This window comes from Nelumbo lutea, chromosome 4 (assembly GCF_056320005.1).
Source record: "Nelumbo lutea isolate HS-2025 chromosome 4, American lotus-T2T, whole genome shotgun sequence".
Classification (NCBI taxonomy): Eukaryota; Viridiplantae; Streptophyta; class Magnoliopsida; order Proteales; family Nelumbonaceae; genus Nelumbo; species Nelumbo lutea.
The window spans coordinates 67875296-67892251 of record NC_142687.1 but is presented as its reverse complement, the minus strand read 5'-3'; the positions used below and the strand labels follow the sequence as shown (position 1 = coordinate 67892251).

The 16956-nt window shown below is 38.8% G+C and overlaps 1 protein-coding gene across 2 annotated transcripts in view; it reads right to left on the bottom strand.

Moving 5' to 3' along the window:
• The window catches only part of CHR18 (chromatin remodeling factor18), a 104167-nt gene extending 96799 nt beyond the window's left edge, over nucleotides 1-7368 (bottom strand). For both annotated transcript variants that reach the window (XM_088941536.1, XM_088941537.1), the window contains exons 1-8: nucleotides 7119-7368; nucleotides 3525-3585; nucleotides 3271-3362; nucleotides 3115-3170; nucleotides 2937-3012; nucleotides 1377-1443; nucleotides 415-481; nucleotides 203-269 (exon numbers count right to left, since the gene is read on the bottom strand). In XM_088941536.1, the coding sequence (XP_088797662.1) occupies nucleotides 203-269; nucleotides 415-481; nucleotides 1377-1443; nucleotides 2937-3012; nucleotides 3115-3170; nucleotides 3271-3362; nucleotides 3525-3585; nucleotides 7119-7316 (684 nt within the window). In that variant the 5' untranslated portion in view covers nucleotides 7317-7368. The remainder of the gene's footprint in view (nucleotides 1-202; nucleotides 270-414; nucleotides 482-1376; nucleotides 1444-2936; nucleotides 3013-3114; nucleotides 3171-3270; nucleotides 3363-3524; nucleotides 3586-7118) is intronic.
• Between the last annotated feature and the right edge of the window lie 9588 nt (nucleotides 7369-16956).

Below are 16956 nucleotides of genomic sequence, written 5' to 3'. Positions count from 1 at the left end.
CTTATATTCCCGATACCTAGACCCCCTTCATCCTTCAACTACATCACCTTTTCCCATCTAAGTGATCTTTCTTCCCTTCCCCAGGCTCTCAAAAATTTTAACCCCAAAAACACACATATAAGTATTGATCCTAAAAAACAAGTAATTTTATGCATTAGAACAAAACATCTGAAAAATAAGTTCAAGAATATGAAATAATTACCTGTAACGTTTTCCCAAGACCCATCTCATCTGCTAAGAGGGCACGTCCTCCATGCTGCAATACAAATCTAATAAAAACAGGTGAAAAGAACCATATATCAAAACTTGGAATAATCCAAACGCTAGAAACCAAAACAAAGAAAAAAAAAATGACTAACACAAAATAAAAGACATTTAACTTGTACAAACACAAAAGGTGATGTTACTACATACCTAACTCCATCACGCTGGAAGGGTAGGAGCTTTGATTCAATTGAGCATGGCATCCTATCATATAAATCTTCTTGGGGAAAAAGCAACTTCAGTATCCAACTAAGATACATCCAGAGTTGCAAACTAAATGGAATAACCTTTCATGAACTTGGCAAAAATAAAATACAATTATACAAGACAATTAGTAGACAAACATATAGTTCACAGGGAAAGAAAATCCTAACTTGCAAGAGAAGCAATCTAATAAAATAAAATCATAGAAGTACGTTAACACACAAAATATCTCTTGGGAATCTTTCCCAGGACAGGATCTGCAGGATTGGGCATCTCGAATGGGCCACACTTGCTACAGTAAAACCACAAAAGCAGGATTGTACTACAACTTAAGGCCAACAAAAGCAGGATTGCACTACAAATGTAGGCCTGCAGATGTGGATACTTAAACATTGCATTGCAAATCACTTAGGCTTGAGCCTATGAAGTGTTAACAAATAGGTAACCATTTGGTAGTTGGTACAGATCCAACACCCCAGCATGCTCCATCAGTAGGCCCTTTGAATTCATTTCTTAATGACAAGTGAACATCCCAAACTGACATCTATCCTAGGCAAATGCAAACATACCAAGAAAAGGATGGAAAATTTTTAATGACTCAACTGGAGTCTCGATAACCTATAGGCAACACTTAGTAAGGATCCCCATGCCCACATCAGTTAAATAAATAATTACATTATCCCATTCAATAATGTAATTACATTATTAGATAATTACAATGAACCAAACCTTCAAAGCAGGATACATTCAATAATTATATTATTCCATTCGAGATGATCAACCAACTCCATGGTATTTCAGTCATCCCTTGACCTAGAATAAGTACGTCTGCAAGTTGGGTTGCCTGGTTTGAAGAATTTAAACTACATCAGTTCACTAAACCAAGTAATATGCATACTAAATCCTACCTCGAAGATCTGGAACAGCAAAGGCAGCAGCTATAGCACGTCGTACAAGAGGATCTAATTTCTCTACCTAGGAGCAAGTAAGAAAGATAGCCTGAGTAAACATTCTTCCGATGTTGAAAGAACTTCAACATATCATAAATCAGATCTTGCAGGCTATTATCAATTTAGAGCAAATCTTTTTTTTTCTATCTACCAGTCAGCACCTATGATAGTACTACATAATTAAGAACACAAAGCAAAATGGAGGTATGAAATGCATCATAAAATTTAACTATAGTTTAAAGCAAAATCTCATTACATCAGTGTTATTAATGTGGTGAAGCAACTAGTCATTTTGGACTCTCTAGCCAATGTGATGATTAGTTGGTACCTAGGTACCGACTAGTCCTAGACTCCTAGGTGATTGCATCATGAGTATTGCCCAACTAGTTAGTGATGCAGTGAGTCTGGCCCTCAATTGACTAGATGGTTGACTAGTCTACACTTTGATAACACTGAACTGGAGTACATATGAAGTAAAAAAAAATGGGTTTAACATGGTGATTTAAAAGGCACGCCTAGGCGCACAGGCGAGGCACATTTTATGGTATGCACCTTGCCTAGGTCCTAGGCACAGCCCCTTCAAAAGGGTGTGCGCCTGATGCGCCTTGCGCCTCAGCCCAGGCGTGCGCCTTTTGAAAATTTAACGTTTTTTTTTGTTTTTTTTTTGAACATAGCGGCTGGGCCGGGGGCTCCACCCTCGGACCCCCATGCCACGCCCCAATGTTGTTCATTCATTCATCCTAATAAAATTTCTTCTTAAAAAGCAAGTAAAACTATAAAACCATTATTTTTTGTGCGAAAACTAAGAATTTAAGACCTAACGTGAACTTGTTTGGGCTTGCCTCGAGGAGCGTGGCACAAAGGCGGCTCGTAGAATCAGGAATGTAATATGTTTTACATTACATTAACTACTTGAAGTAATGCAATTGAGTGAAAAAAGAGATTAGAGGTTTTACATGCTTGAAAATGTTTTATATGTTTGATTTTATTTTTAAATTCTCATTTGAATATGCTTTACATCTTATGTTTATGTATTTCATTTTTAGATAATAGGTTTTTTAAAACATTTATTTTAAATTTTAAGTTTATATTTTTTATTAATATTATGTTTAATATTTTTATTTTTATGAATTTTTTGGCATTTTTTTGAATTTTCTGACTTTTTTATTTTAGCATTTTTTTTTGTATTTTTGTGCCTTGCTTCAAAAAGCACCTCACCTTGCGGCTTGCGCCTTGTGCCTCAGGCACAAATTGACCCCTACGCTTTTTTTGCGCCTTGCGCCTTTAAAACACTGGTTTAACAGATGATTATGGATAAAAAAGATATTTACAAAAGAAGGTATTTTCAGTGGTAAGATTATCAGAAATTTATTAATAAAAGAAATAATATATACAAGAAGCACCACATTTCTTTGCTCAGTTACTCATAAGAGAAAAAACATATTCAACTGTCCTACCGCTTCCCTGTGGCAGCAAGACCAAATCAAAAAGAAAATGATGAAAGACAAAAGTTATTACCTGAATATTAGAACCATCTAGTTCACCTAGAACTTTTTCTGCTGATGACAAAGAGGGCAGTGGAAACATCCATAATCTGAAGGTGTCACATAAGAATCATAATGGGACATCAGCAGTCCCATAATGGTTTTTAAGTGCATATACAGATTGCATATAAAATAATTAAGCAATAGACAACCTTTCTTTGCCATGCCAACTAGCTTTTGGGATATTGCGGAAAGCATTTATGAGGACCTGGCATTACATTATAACATAATGTTCAAATATATGAACAATATACAACTACCTCATATATATTAAAAAAAAGTACTCATGGGAGTAGAAGATATGATACTGGGTCATAAGGAAACTTTGCAGCAATGTTTCCACTAGCATGAAGAAAGAGGTGGACAGAGAGCTTCGGCAATTCTTTTCCGTTATCATTATCTAAGGCATAGAAACCACAATATTTTTTTGGTGAAACAAATGCCAGCTCAACCAGATCTTGAAAATTGTGGTAAAAAGAAAAAAGATGATAATACAGAAGCAGATAATAGAAGAAAAAGCAAACAATTTCTTAGGAACTGGACCGAGTGTGCAAGAAACTACCAATTCCTCCAAATGGCATTGACATGGGCAAGACTCTTGCCACAGGAGATGTAGCTTCTACCTGTTTAGGAGAGAGAAATTAGGAAATGAACCTACTTGACAACATACTGGACGTAAGCAAAATAACAGGTATACAAGCATATGGAGTATAACATTCTTTTCCAAGGCTAGACAGTTCCAGTAAATATACATGTATATTCATATATACAAACATGAATATGTATATATAATACACTTATATTTTGGAACAGTATCATGATACATAATTATATCTCAAATATTATCTTCAGAACCGTGTCTAAAAGGCATGTGCAGCCTATTCTTTGAAGCTCATTTCAAGTGAGATTTAACGAACCTTGAAGCTTACACAGTTAAACTAAATAACAAAGGGGCATGCTGCACATACTGAGACGCCTTATGTCAACAACATGTTTTCCATAAATTAATTGATGGTCCTCAACATAAGACTGAAGAAAGACCAATTTGAAGGTTTTCATTTGTAACTCTGTTATTTGTGGAAATATTCTGGATTCTTAACACCCACTTAAGTTTTGTTTTGCATAAAGAGTTCCGGAACAGTCTTGAAAGATTTTACTAGGATGGATGACCTCCTGAAAGATTTTACTAGTTTGGAAACAACTTTTTTGTACTGAGAAACAGAGAACAAGGAGGGGAAAAGGGTTTTCAGGGGGACATCTCCAACCCAAGTATCCTCCCAAAAGAGGACAGATCACATACATCATACCTGATATAACTGAGGAACTGAGGAAGAATATTATGCACTGCCTTCCAAGGGGTTGCCTAAGCTGCCCGACCTTGATACACCAGCATCCCATCTATTCTCTAAGAATCCATGCATGCTTCCAATCACCTCATGCCACAATCTGACTCTCTCTAAGGCTGTATTTTTCTGAATTAAGTTCCCTAATCTCAAGACCCCTTCCTCTTTACTCCTATACACCACCTCCCACTTAATTAAATGATCTTTCCTATTTTCCCCTGGTTCCCAAAGAAAATCTCTCATTAATTTTCCCAAATTCTTAGCTTCCCTAGTTGGGATCCTAAAGACAAAGAGATGGTATATTGGAAGGTTCACAAGTGTAGCTCTTGTTATGGTGATTCTTCCCCCTAGAGAAACGTAGTTCTTTTTCCATGAAGCCAATCTCTAACTTCTCTACAACTGGGCACCAAAATCTACTCTCCCGAGGATTTGCTCCTAGATGAAACCCCAAATAGGTCAAAGGCCAAGTAAAGATAGAACACTCTAGGCACTCTGCAATAGCCTCCACTTCTCTTAATTCCAAATTAACCCCTACAATGCAACTCTTTTCAAAATTGAATTTCAAGTTAGAAAAACTTTCAAAGTTTCTAATCAGCATCTTTAAACTTAGCACCCTCTTAATCTCAGCCCCCTCACAAAAGATTAAGAAATCATCTACAAACTGGAGATGGGTAACTAGGGTCTCATTTCTAGCAATTCTCCATCCTCTAACTGCACCTTCTCTATCAGCCTTAGAGATTAAACGTCTAAGCACATCAGCAACTAAGGTGAAAAGAAATGGTGAGAGAAATAGTGACAGGAACTAACACCACTTCGTTCACCAGAATTAAATAGTGACAGGAACTAACACAACCTAAGATCCAATTACAGCACTTTTCACCGAAGCCACAGTTTCTTGAGACTTCACTAAGGAACTTCCAGTCCACCATGTCATAAGCCTTTTCAATATCCAGCTTACACACAAAGCCTTTCCTATCAGATCTCCACAAATCCTCGACACTTTCATTGCCAATCAATATTTGGTCAATTATTTGTCTTCCTTGTACAAAGGCCCCTTGGGCTTGGCTGACTAAGGAGGGGATAACTTCTTTAAGCCTCAGAGATAGAACCTTAGCTAGAATTTTATAGATGCTCGTCACCAAGCTAATTGGTCTAAAATCCTTCGGATGACTAGCATCAAGTCTCTTAGGGACTAGGGCCAAGAAAGTGGCATTGACACCCCTGCTTACTATGTGATTGATTGTGAAATCCTTAAAAACCTCAAACAAATCATCCTTCAATACTTTCCAACAATCTTGGTAAAACGCCATTGTAAATCCATCCGGTCCAGGTGCCTTAGATCTATCCATCAAAAACACTACCTTTTTATTTCAGCTTCTTCAAAACTTCTTTCCAACCACCTCACTTTCTCCTCTCCCAAACATGGTCAATCCAACCCTTCCATAGATAATCTTTCATTCAAAGGCCTTCTATAAATGGATTTAAAGTAAGCCACGAAGGTTATGGCTACTCCATCCTGATTTGTAATCACCTCCCCTTCTACCTCTAATTTGGCTACAAAGTTTTTCCGCATTCTTCCACTTGCCAGATCATGGAAGAATCTAGCGTTTCCATCACTTTCCTTAATCCACCGGTGTCTTGACTTTTGTCAACAACAAATCTCCTCTCTAAGTAAGAAAACCTTTAAGTCCTTTTTCAATTGTCTTCTTATTTCCCTATCATGTATATTCATGGTCATTTGAGCTTCGTTCTCATCCAACTCCTCAACCCAATATATTAAACTCAATTTCCGTTCCTCAATTATACCAAAATGGTATTCCACTCCTTCCCATAAAATTTCCTATGGCCCTAAAAGCCTCTATACACTAGGCATGCAGCGGAATCCCATAGACATCGATCCAGATGTACCTCATTTTCTCTACTTCCGCTTCAAACTAGGCGACCAGCAACTAAAAAAGATTTCAAGGTTCCTCTTTATTCCAATGCATTCCCTTGCTAGGGCTTCTTCCATGTCTCTTTTCCACCTAAAATTGAACAAAAAAAAGGATGTTCCCATCCTTCAAACACAGAAGAAACTTAGGTTTCTCCAATTCTTGATTTGCCCATTTCTCCACATCTCTAATGTCAGTATCCAAATGGACAAATCTACCTACTAGACATCTGTTTAGGAACTCCAACGTCCAACTTTTTCTTCTACCTTGCATACATCCCTAACTGACACACCTCTAGTAGAAATCAACAGTGTTTCTAACCACAACGCCACTGCTAAACCCGGCTTCATGAATACTTTGGCTGCATGATTACTTTGATACCAGCAATGAATAATGTCCCCTTGAAAAAACCTAATAGAGTCCTAGCTAATCTTTATTGCAGTTTTTAAGTCATGAAATTGGCCTTTGGTATGTTGGTTAAAAAAAATCGTAGAAATGTAACACGAGACTACTTACCATATACCTGTCTTAATCAAGATTATGCACAATAGTATCGTGAATCTATTTTGAGAAACAGCTTCAAGTGTTTATTTTTTGCATGACTTAAACCCTACAATGCTATTAAAAGAAGGAAACAGAAGGTAATGGAAGAAAACCCTAAACCTTGTTATCAAAGTGAGATTCTGTGGTGGGATTGACAGGGCATTGTTGGAAGTACTTCGAAAAAGTTCCATTGGTAGACGAACGGACAGAAGCAGTTGAAGAAATTTTCCTCTCGGTGATCTTCTTCAATGGTTTAATTTTTGTACGACTTAAACCGTATAATGCTACGAAAAAAAAAAAAAAGAAAGAAGCAGAAAGAGATGGAAGAAAACACTAAACCTTGCCGTCAAAGCGAGATTCTGTGGTAGGTTTCGCGGGAGATTGTTGGAAGTAGTTCGAAGGAGTTTCGTGGGAAGACGAACTGACGGAAGCAGTTGCAGAAGAAATTTTCCTCTCTGCGATCTTCTTCAGAGCTTCTCTTTCGAGTGAGTCAAGTTCTTCGACGCTGAAATTCCAGTCATCGTCGTCGAGCGCCATTTCGCCTCTCTGTGACTCTGTCGTTCTCTTTTCACCTTGCTTGCTTTGGAGGATACCCGGGACCTGGAAATATTTGAAAAAGGGACTCGGAGGAGGGCCGCAAACGGATCGGGTAGAATCGAACCGAATCAATCATTTGCGACAAAGACCTCCAGAACTTAGGGCCCGTTTGTTTCGCGGGAGCAGGGGTTTGAAATTGAATCGAAATGGGGCCATTTCAGTCTCGTTTGGAATTGTTCCTACTTGTTGCTGTTCCCAAACAGATTCTATTTTTGATTACTGGATTGGGGAATAATTAAGGCGTCTCGCAGTATGTTACTTAGGAACAAATTTTTGTTCTAAAAAACAAAAACAACTTTTGAATAATAAGATTAAATATCCATATACATACACTCACAAAACATTGTTTAATGTCCTCAAACCAAAAATAAAATTAATAAAGAAAAGGACCAAGGAATATCAATGTCTTCCATTATTAATCATCCAATAAGACTATTTGAGGATCAAATTAACACAAATAAATAGAAAAATAACAACTCAACATGCCATTACAACAACACCCATAAGCCATAATTAGGAGTGAGCAAGACGAACCGAAAAATTGAATCGATCAAAAAATCCGATCGAAATCAAACCGAAAAAATGATTAATCAAATTGATCGGTTCGGTTTCGATTAACCTATTTAAAAAACCAACGGTTAACCGAAACAACCGGTATATGTTAATAAATAATAATATATTATATATATAATATATAATATTTTTAAAAATTAAAAAAATCAAATCCTTAAGACCCTAAATGCACCTTTCCGGCTTTCCCCTTTCTTTCCTAGTTTCCCTCTCCTCTTAGCTCTCTCGACTCTTGCCTCCTGGACTCTCACTCTCACTCTCTCGAAGTCGAACTCAGAACTTCAAAAGTCAGAATCACCAACGGTCGTCGGCGACGACGCTCTGCCACCAACTTAATTAGCGACGCCTCCATTCAACAAGTGTGTTCCAGACTTTCGGTGAGTGTTTTGTACTTCCCTACTCTGTGAATCTATGTTCTCCTTTCTCTCTTAGAACCTAATAATATTCTTCTTCTTCCCAACGGCCAGACTTATTGATAGCGACGAGCAAGCTTCCGAAATCCGATCGGTGATGTCTCACTGTCTCTCTCTCAGTGAGTGACAGTATCTCTCATCAATCAAGTGAGCCACCAAGGAACTAGGTGTTCTCTCTCTCCAATGGTGACAAGGTCCCCTCTCTCTCATTATCTTCATCCCTCTCTTTGTTTTTCTCTCTCTCTCTCTCTCTCCCGTTATCTTCCTCTCTCAGTCTCTATTTATTTTTGCCCTATTACTTTTAGTTCTATTCTCCAAATAGATTTAAATAAAGTTTTAGTTTCCACTCTTAGAGGCAAACTTAAGCACCAACGCCACCAACAAACTAAGTCCTCTCTCTCTCTAATGGTGACCAGGTCCTCTCTCACTCTCTCTCTCTCTCTCTTCATCTTCCTCTTTCTCTGTTTGTTTTTGGTCAGTTAGTTTTAGTTATGTTCTTCGATCATATTTGAATAAAGTTTTAGTTTTCACTCTCAGAGGCGAACTCAGGCACCAGTGCCACCAGTGCCACCAATGAACTAGGTTTTTTCTCTCTCTCTCTCTCTCTGGCGATGACCAGGTCCTCTCTCTCAGCATCCCTGTGTAGTTTAATCCACTCTCAACATCATGGTTTCATTTTTGTCAAATGAAAAAGTTGATTTTCTTCCTTTTCTTTTAACAACTTACCACTTGTTCCTCGAAGTTGTAACAGAGTTGCGTACAGAATTGTAAAGTCTACTTGTTTTGTCCAAAGCATCTATACTTGGTTTGTGGAACTTATGATCTCATTGTATATGATCTTTGGTTCTCTTAATGAATGAATACTTATGATCTCATTGTATTTGATCTTTGGTTTTCTTAATGAATGAATGCCTTGTCTTTCTCGTAAAGACAAAAAAGATAAGAAAATTTAGAAATAGTTAGGTTGAACTTGATTATGTTGGAGCTCCAAAAAGTTTATTAAATTTCAAGAGTTCTTTCCATACGTCATGGTGGGGCATATCTTCATTGTTAGACAGTGTATGCCCTTAGCTCCAATCAGATTGATGTACATTTGACATTTATTGTAAATGAATAAAAGTACATAATTGATTCATGTTATATCTAGTATGCTTCTGTATAATTACCCTTAAACTGGACACTTAAGAGACTCATGTTAGTTTAGAATATTCACAGCCATTGGATAAACTTGGGGAGGTTTATCCTGCCAAAGCTAACACTAATGTCCTGCCAAGTCGGTTGGGGCAGCCTATCTCAGTTGCCAAGGTTACACCCGAAGCACATGTAATGTGGGTTTGCTTGAAACTCTAAACCGGACCATTTTCCAATTATGCCTTGGACCTTGGAGATAGATGGGCAAAACTATAAAGTTACACCTGACCCCTAAACTCGACTATGGTATTGCATTAGGTGTTAGATTATGTTATCTTTGATATGCCAATCAGTGAGATCCTTAGCGGGTGTCAAAACCTAGGTATGTTGGGGCAGTGTGAGAATTCACTTGAGAGGGTGATCATAGTGATCGAATCAGCCCCTTTATCTAACAAAGTGAATGATCAAGGACAACACTCTCTCTGATGGAAACCTAAACTGTCGGCAGTTGATTTCAAACTTGTTTTTATGAAAAATGTTTGCAAAGGTTTTAATTCCCGTGATCTATCCTAAGCAGAAAGTGCAACACAGTACCTTGTAGCTGAGGGAAATGTCCTCTCTTGTCAGGCAATATTTGATCATTATGAGCTAAGAGGTTAAGTGTAAGACTATTTAGCGCTTTTACCTAATGGGCTAATCTCAATTAAGTCCATAGTCCTTCGGCCTTCATCAGGTGGCTGGACCCAAGGACCATTTAGTGTAAATGTTGGGCCTGTTAAGAGCCCATGGGTTCACTATCTTCAGTAGTGAATTCGGCCAGGCCTTGTAACAGAGGCCAGGCTGAACCCATATGGCTTTTGTGGAGATTGATGCTAAGGTCTCATGCCATACAAAGAGAGCCAAGATGGCCATCAAATTAAAGGGGAAGTGAGCCTAATGACTTAATGGGCATAAAACCCATTTTGAACTAGGTCTAATTTGATTAATTAAAAGAGGGTGAATTTGAGTTTAGATCCGCTTCTGAATCAACAAGAGGATAAGATATGATTTATCCACTTAAGAGTTCTTATCCGAATAAAGATTTGGATCAAAGAACCCTCTCCTGATAGGATTAGGAACCTGATCTAGAAAATCTATAAATAGAGGGAGAAATCCTTCTATTAAACACTTTTTGCAAATCCTAGATATTCTCTCTGTTCTTGTTGCCCTACCTAGTCTGATCTCCATTCTTGGATGATCAAAAAAGGTTCTTGATTCGGATTCTTGCTAGAAGAATCAGATCTGAAGTTGTGCTCACATACCCCACATGATCGAAGGATTGCAATTCTTGTTGCATAATTGCTTTGTTGATCTTGCCACATCCTAAGCTGTGTCATTTTCAATGGAGGTGGGATTTGGTAACCTCTTTGGGCGTGAACACCTACATTGGGAGCTATTTGCATGGATTCCGTATCAGGTATATCCCTCCCTTAATCTTGGTTACAGATTTGATTCGGTTTGTTTCAAGAAAGAACCTTGAAAAATACAGTTTTTCTAAATTTAAGGAATAGCATTCCCGGAAGGGAAAAAGAAAATATTTGAAATTTCGCCTATCCACCTTGCATGGTTCGGCCATCCATATGATGGATCTCCCTTCCCTTCATTCATATCCTACCTTGTCAAGAAATTCAAGAATTGCATACACTTATTCACCACTCTTTTGACTATCAGCTAGCTAGCAAATCCCCAACTCAATTAACAGGTCGTTTGTTAACAATTGACTAAATGACTTGTTTTGTTGGAGCTCCAAAAAATTTTATTAAATTTCAAGAGTTTTTGCCATATGCCATGGTGGGACATAGTTAGATTGAACTTGATTTTGTTGGATCTCCAAAAAGTTTATTAAATTTCAACAATGTTTCCCATATGCCATGGTGGGACATATCTTCATATCCTACCTTGTCAAGAAATTCAAGAATTGCATACACTTGTTCATTAAAGTGGAATATGACACAGTTTCTTTGTAGGAATTAAAATGGATTATGTCCATTAGAACAAATTTTACGATTTAAGAATGTGAAACGGTTGCTTTGTAGGTGGTGATTATGAAATATTTAATAGAAGGGAAAAAAACCAATCATTTTGTTAGGACGGGCTTCGGGCTCGAGCCCAAGCTTTGGGCTTTTTATGAGTGCTAGGCTCGGACCCAAGTTGTAGGCCCGTTGGTCAGGCCGGGCTCGAGCTTGAAAAAATTCTATTAATGAAGAGTAAAAGCCTAGACCATGAAAAGGTCTATAACGGACTAAGAGGGGAGGGGTGAACATACCGATTCTCTCCACTCTCTTACTCTCTTCTCTTCTCCCTTGCCTACTAGAAATCCTAATTCAGATTGTAGTTGATTTCCATCAGTCATCTATTGTGTTTTTGCAAGAAAAACATCAGAGCATATCAGGTTCACATACCCACTACAATCCAAGCAAGTTGGATACTGGTTTTGCTGAAGTGTTGTTGAATCAACTTCACATACACATAATGCCATTTTCAGTTGGAGATCGATTTTGATATTGATATTGGGTGTGAATTACTATTACGGGAGTTGCATACTATGGTCTCCATATCAAGTATGATCAATTTTAATTTGGGTTTCAAATTTGGTCTGGTTCAATGCAAGATCTATCAAAATTTTCAAATTTTAAAATCTATGGGAAACCGGTTTTCAGATTGAGTTAGAGAAATTTTAAAATTTGGCTAGCCACCAAACCTGGTCCATCCATGTCAAACCTGATTTTTAACCCTTCCAACACTTTGAACCAGCCACTTACTAGGGACTAATGGCCTTATATAACCACATTCTACACCTAGGATTCTATTGGCCCACTATTTTGAATGACACATAGAAACATGTGTGAAAATGGGCTACGACAATTCCTTTGAGACGTATAGTTTCAGAAAACATTGCTAATTTCCTTAGACAGCACACCATGTAGCATTTCGGTGTACCCATGCGAATCTTAACAAATAACGGGTTGTCCATAAAAAATCAAGAGGTTTTTGACCTATTAGGCCAATACGGAGCACAATTAGAGACGTCCACAACATTACACACACGGCAATGTAAAAGCAGAAGCAACCAACAAAAATCTCTTAAATATGTTGAGTTAGATGGTATCTGAAACCCAAAAGGATTGGGCAAACAAACTATCAGGCACACTATCATCATATAGGATGTCCATCCCAAAATGGACTTAGGCGATACCATACTCACTCATCTATGGACAGGAAGTCATTCTTCCCACAAAAATACAAATGGTGTCCCAAACAAAGGAAATGGACCAAATGATCTTCGAGAAATGCCTTAAAAAACAAATTAAGTATAAGAAAATCATGGCTTCTAACTTCAATGCAATGTTTAAGCCGAGAATTTTCGAGAAAAGAGACAAAGTACTTAAAACAACTTTACACATTTGTCAGGAAAGTTTGTTGGGACATTTGTGCCAAATTAGATGAGATCTTACATCACAAAAGAAGCTCATCCTACTGGGTACTATGTCCTACAGGACCTTCAAACAAACGAACAAGATGAAACAATGAATAAACACTGGCTGAAATTGTACAATAAATTACACGAAAATGTAATTGTCATCAATCTATTGATTATTTTCTAAATAAAAATTCTTTGTTTTTAATCAATATCATTGCTTAACTCCTATACTTTACAATTGAATAGGTGAATCACACATGTTCCTTTGTTACAAAAGCATTGCCACTATAATCATACTCTTACTTGCTATTTGCATAAAATGTATGCAAACCCATCACGAACATCTCACATCGCAAAGCCCTAGGTCTAGTCCCAAGCACCAAGTTACAAAGCCCTGGGTCCAGACCCAAGAAACACACCACATAGCCCTGGGATCATCCCAAGGCACCTCGTCAATATGCCTTTGGTACCAGCCCCATGCACCAAGTTGCAAAGCCCTTGGTCCAGCCCCAAGCCATCCATCCATATGCCCTGGTTACCAGCCCTATGCACCAAGTTACAAAGCCCCGGGTCCAATCCCAAGCAACTTCATCTATAAGACTAGGGATCTAGCCCTAGGCACTTTATCAATAAGCCTTGGGTACCAGCCCCAAGCATTAAGTCATTAAGCCCTAGGGTTCAGCCCCAAGCATTTCATTAATAAGCCTTGGGTACCAACCCCAAGCACCAAGTTACAAAGCCCTAGGTCCAGCCCCAAGCAACATACTGCAAAGCCCTAGATCCAGCCCTAAGCACTCTATCGATAAGCCCTGGGTACCAACCCCAAGCACTAAGTTACAATGCCCTGGGTCCAGCCCCAAGCAACTTCATCAATAAGACCGGGGGTCCAGCCCTAGGCACTACATCAATAAGCCTTGGTAGCAGTCCCAGGCATTTAGTCACTAAGACCTAGGGTCCAGCCCCAGGCATTTCATCAATAAATCCTAGGCCAAACCCCAAGCAATGCATCGCAAGGACCTAGGCCCAGCCCCAGACACCTCATCAATAAGCCCTAGGTACCAACCCCAGGAAATAAGTTATTAAGCCCAAGGTCTAGCACATGCATTATAGATCAAAGCCCTGGGTACTAGCCCCAGGCACTTCAAATCCCTAGGACCACCACCTTAAAGATCTAAGGCCGGCCCCAAGCAATAAGATCCATACCCCGAACACCAGCCCTGGGTGCCAATTTTAAAGCAAGAAGAACAACATCAAGCACCACAGATACCAATATACGTCGCATATAAATATGTTATGCAACTTGAAATTCTTGTGTAGCCTAACACCTATGAATTATCCTAAAGAGGGTACAACCTACGATACGTACTCCACCAATGCAATGGTAGCTTAAAGCTACCAACATATTACACTATTCACACGACAACAATGTAAAAACGATGCACATTATGCTAACTCTACACAGACAAAAATGCATTTGTTCGTTTGGATACCACACCTCCAACAACAATTTAAAAGGAGCATACATAGAACAAAACCACAAGGGGCTAAGACATCGCACTTAGTCCAAGACTTGAAGACCAATTTTGGAGACATATCAAAAAGACAACAATACCAACATTCCCATTATACCACCAAAAATGCATTTACAACATGGATTAAGTACATGTATCACAACAAATATGAGAAAGAAAACAAAAACAGAAATAGACAACAAATACACTTCTATTAAAATTCCATTAGTCCGATTATAGTAACTACAAGCATTAAATCAAAGACAAAGGAAATATACGACTTCATTTCCATGACTACCATATCCAAAGAATTTTATTTAGGTGTTGCCTCCCCAACGATTGAACAAGTCGGAGGCACTCCCCAAAAAGTTGAGTCAATTCCACTGTGAGATTAGCAAGAAAATTTTCCTTCTCGACAATTGCCACCTCAACCTTTGAAGGATACGTCTGTAGATCATTATAAAACTTAGTGGAAAGAGGAGTGTTATGTTTACACCCCACCTACCAAAATACATGGACTACATAAATTATTCGCTTTTTCACTTCATCTACTTTGAAGCCCGTGTTGTCAAAAACAACACAAGTATTCAACCATTGGGCAAGGATTGGCCATGATAGTCTCTCAATAGGCTGCCCCATCACCATGCCCATCAATCCAACCCAAGTGTCAAGTGTCGCACTCATCACAATCGTGGGAAGCTCCAATGTGGAAACCACCCTTGTTGCAAAATCAACGAGGTGTTCTTAATGAGATCGAGGGATACAACATATCGCCCATGCCTCCTAATGCCTGGAAGATCCACGGGGTCTTCTACCCCAATACTAAGGGTGACCATTGCTCCCACTCATAAAATTCTATCAATTATTTCTCCACAATAACATATTTGGCTTCCAAAGAAGACACCTCACTTTCTATTGCATTCTCACCTTTCTCTTCTTCTTTATATGGCAAAACCTGAACTAGCGGATGAACTAGGTCAGATACACCACCAACAATGTTTGACACAACATGTTACACCCCAAGACAACACAAGGCACACTTACTGCTTTCGTCCCTTGCTCCACAGGCACACCCTTCTCCTCACCATCATTCTTTTGTTCAGACCCATACTTTTGCATTTCATCCCCCCTTCTCTCGGCACTTGACTTTTATCCTCCTCTATCATATTTTCCCTCTTGAGAAGCTTTGCAATTTCTTGCCCATCTCACAACGTGTCATCTTCTAAAACCACTTCAATAGCTGGACTTGAATTGCAAACAAGATAACAGTCACTCACTTGACTGCCTTGGCCATGTTAGCAAAATCTACAGCATTAGATGGGCAATGGCTCATCGCTTCACAACTCACACGCACAATTCCAGCAAGCTTCCTCAGATCCGTCATTAGATAGCCAAGGATGTCAAGTAACGCAATGACACTCGATGAACGGGGTGGAGCAACTACACAATATAAGAACTTATGTATCAGACTTGAAAAATGGAATCATCAATCAAACCATAACACTATCATTCACATACCTCTTCTAGATTAGACCACCCGTCAGGCAGACGAGGACCAATGAAACTACCTGGTTCGCAGAGACCGTTGTCATCATTAACTCGCCGCAACCAAAATGTTTGCATTAACAAAGAACAATAGTGTTTGGTTTGCTACTAGTATAAGAAGAAAAAACAAACATAAAACCACAAAAAGAGAATGTTACCAATCCTACACCCTTGATAGATTTGTTACGAGGGCTACAAACCACTTTGTCATCATCAACTCGCCACAACCAAAATGTTTGCATTAACAAAGAACAAATAGTGTTTGGTTTGCTACTAGTATAAGAAGAAAAAACAAACATAAAACCACAAAAAGAGAATGTTACCAATCCTACACCCTTGATAGATTTGTTACGAGGGCTACAAACCACTTTCTTCATATGCATGCTAGGCACCAACTGGATGGAACCTTGCTCAACTCTGTTAGCCGACTTTCATTATACAACCGACTGTAACTCTAGTTCATGTGAAACAACAGGTTGTAGCCCTAGCTCTAATAGCACCTCTGGCCCCCGAGAAGGTAACTCTACCACTACAGTCTCACCAAACAGTCGTATAGGCAATAGCTTCTGAGGAGACTTTCGCCTGATGGTCCTCAACCGAGTGGGAATATGTCTAAACAAGGAACAAAAAACACCACCCACCCACTCACTTTCACTCCTTTGTTTCTTTGAACTCACTAGCAGACCTAACTCATTAGATACTGTCAATGGCCATTTGCCCTTTTCCATTAGTCAATAATCCCATAAAGTCGTCCCCACTTCATCTTCAACTAGAACCCGACAACCACGAGTAGCCACACCTTCCCTCTCTATCGGCTCGCACATAGGGGCCATCACGTGTTTTGGCCTTGGCACTACCAAGAAAAACGATCACAATGTAGCAAACAAAGAGCATAGATAGCGTAGTTGCATGAACTGACACACTGTAGTGCATCGGGAACCCACCAATGG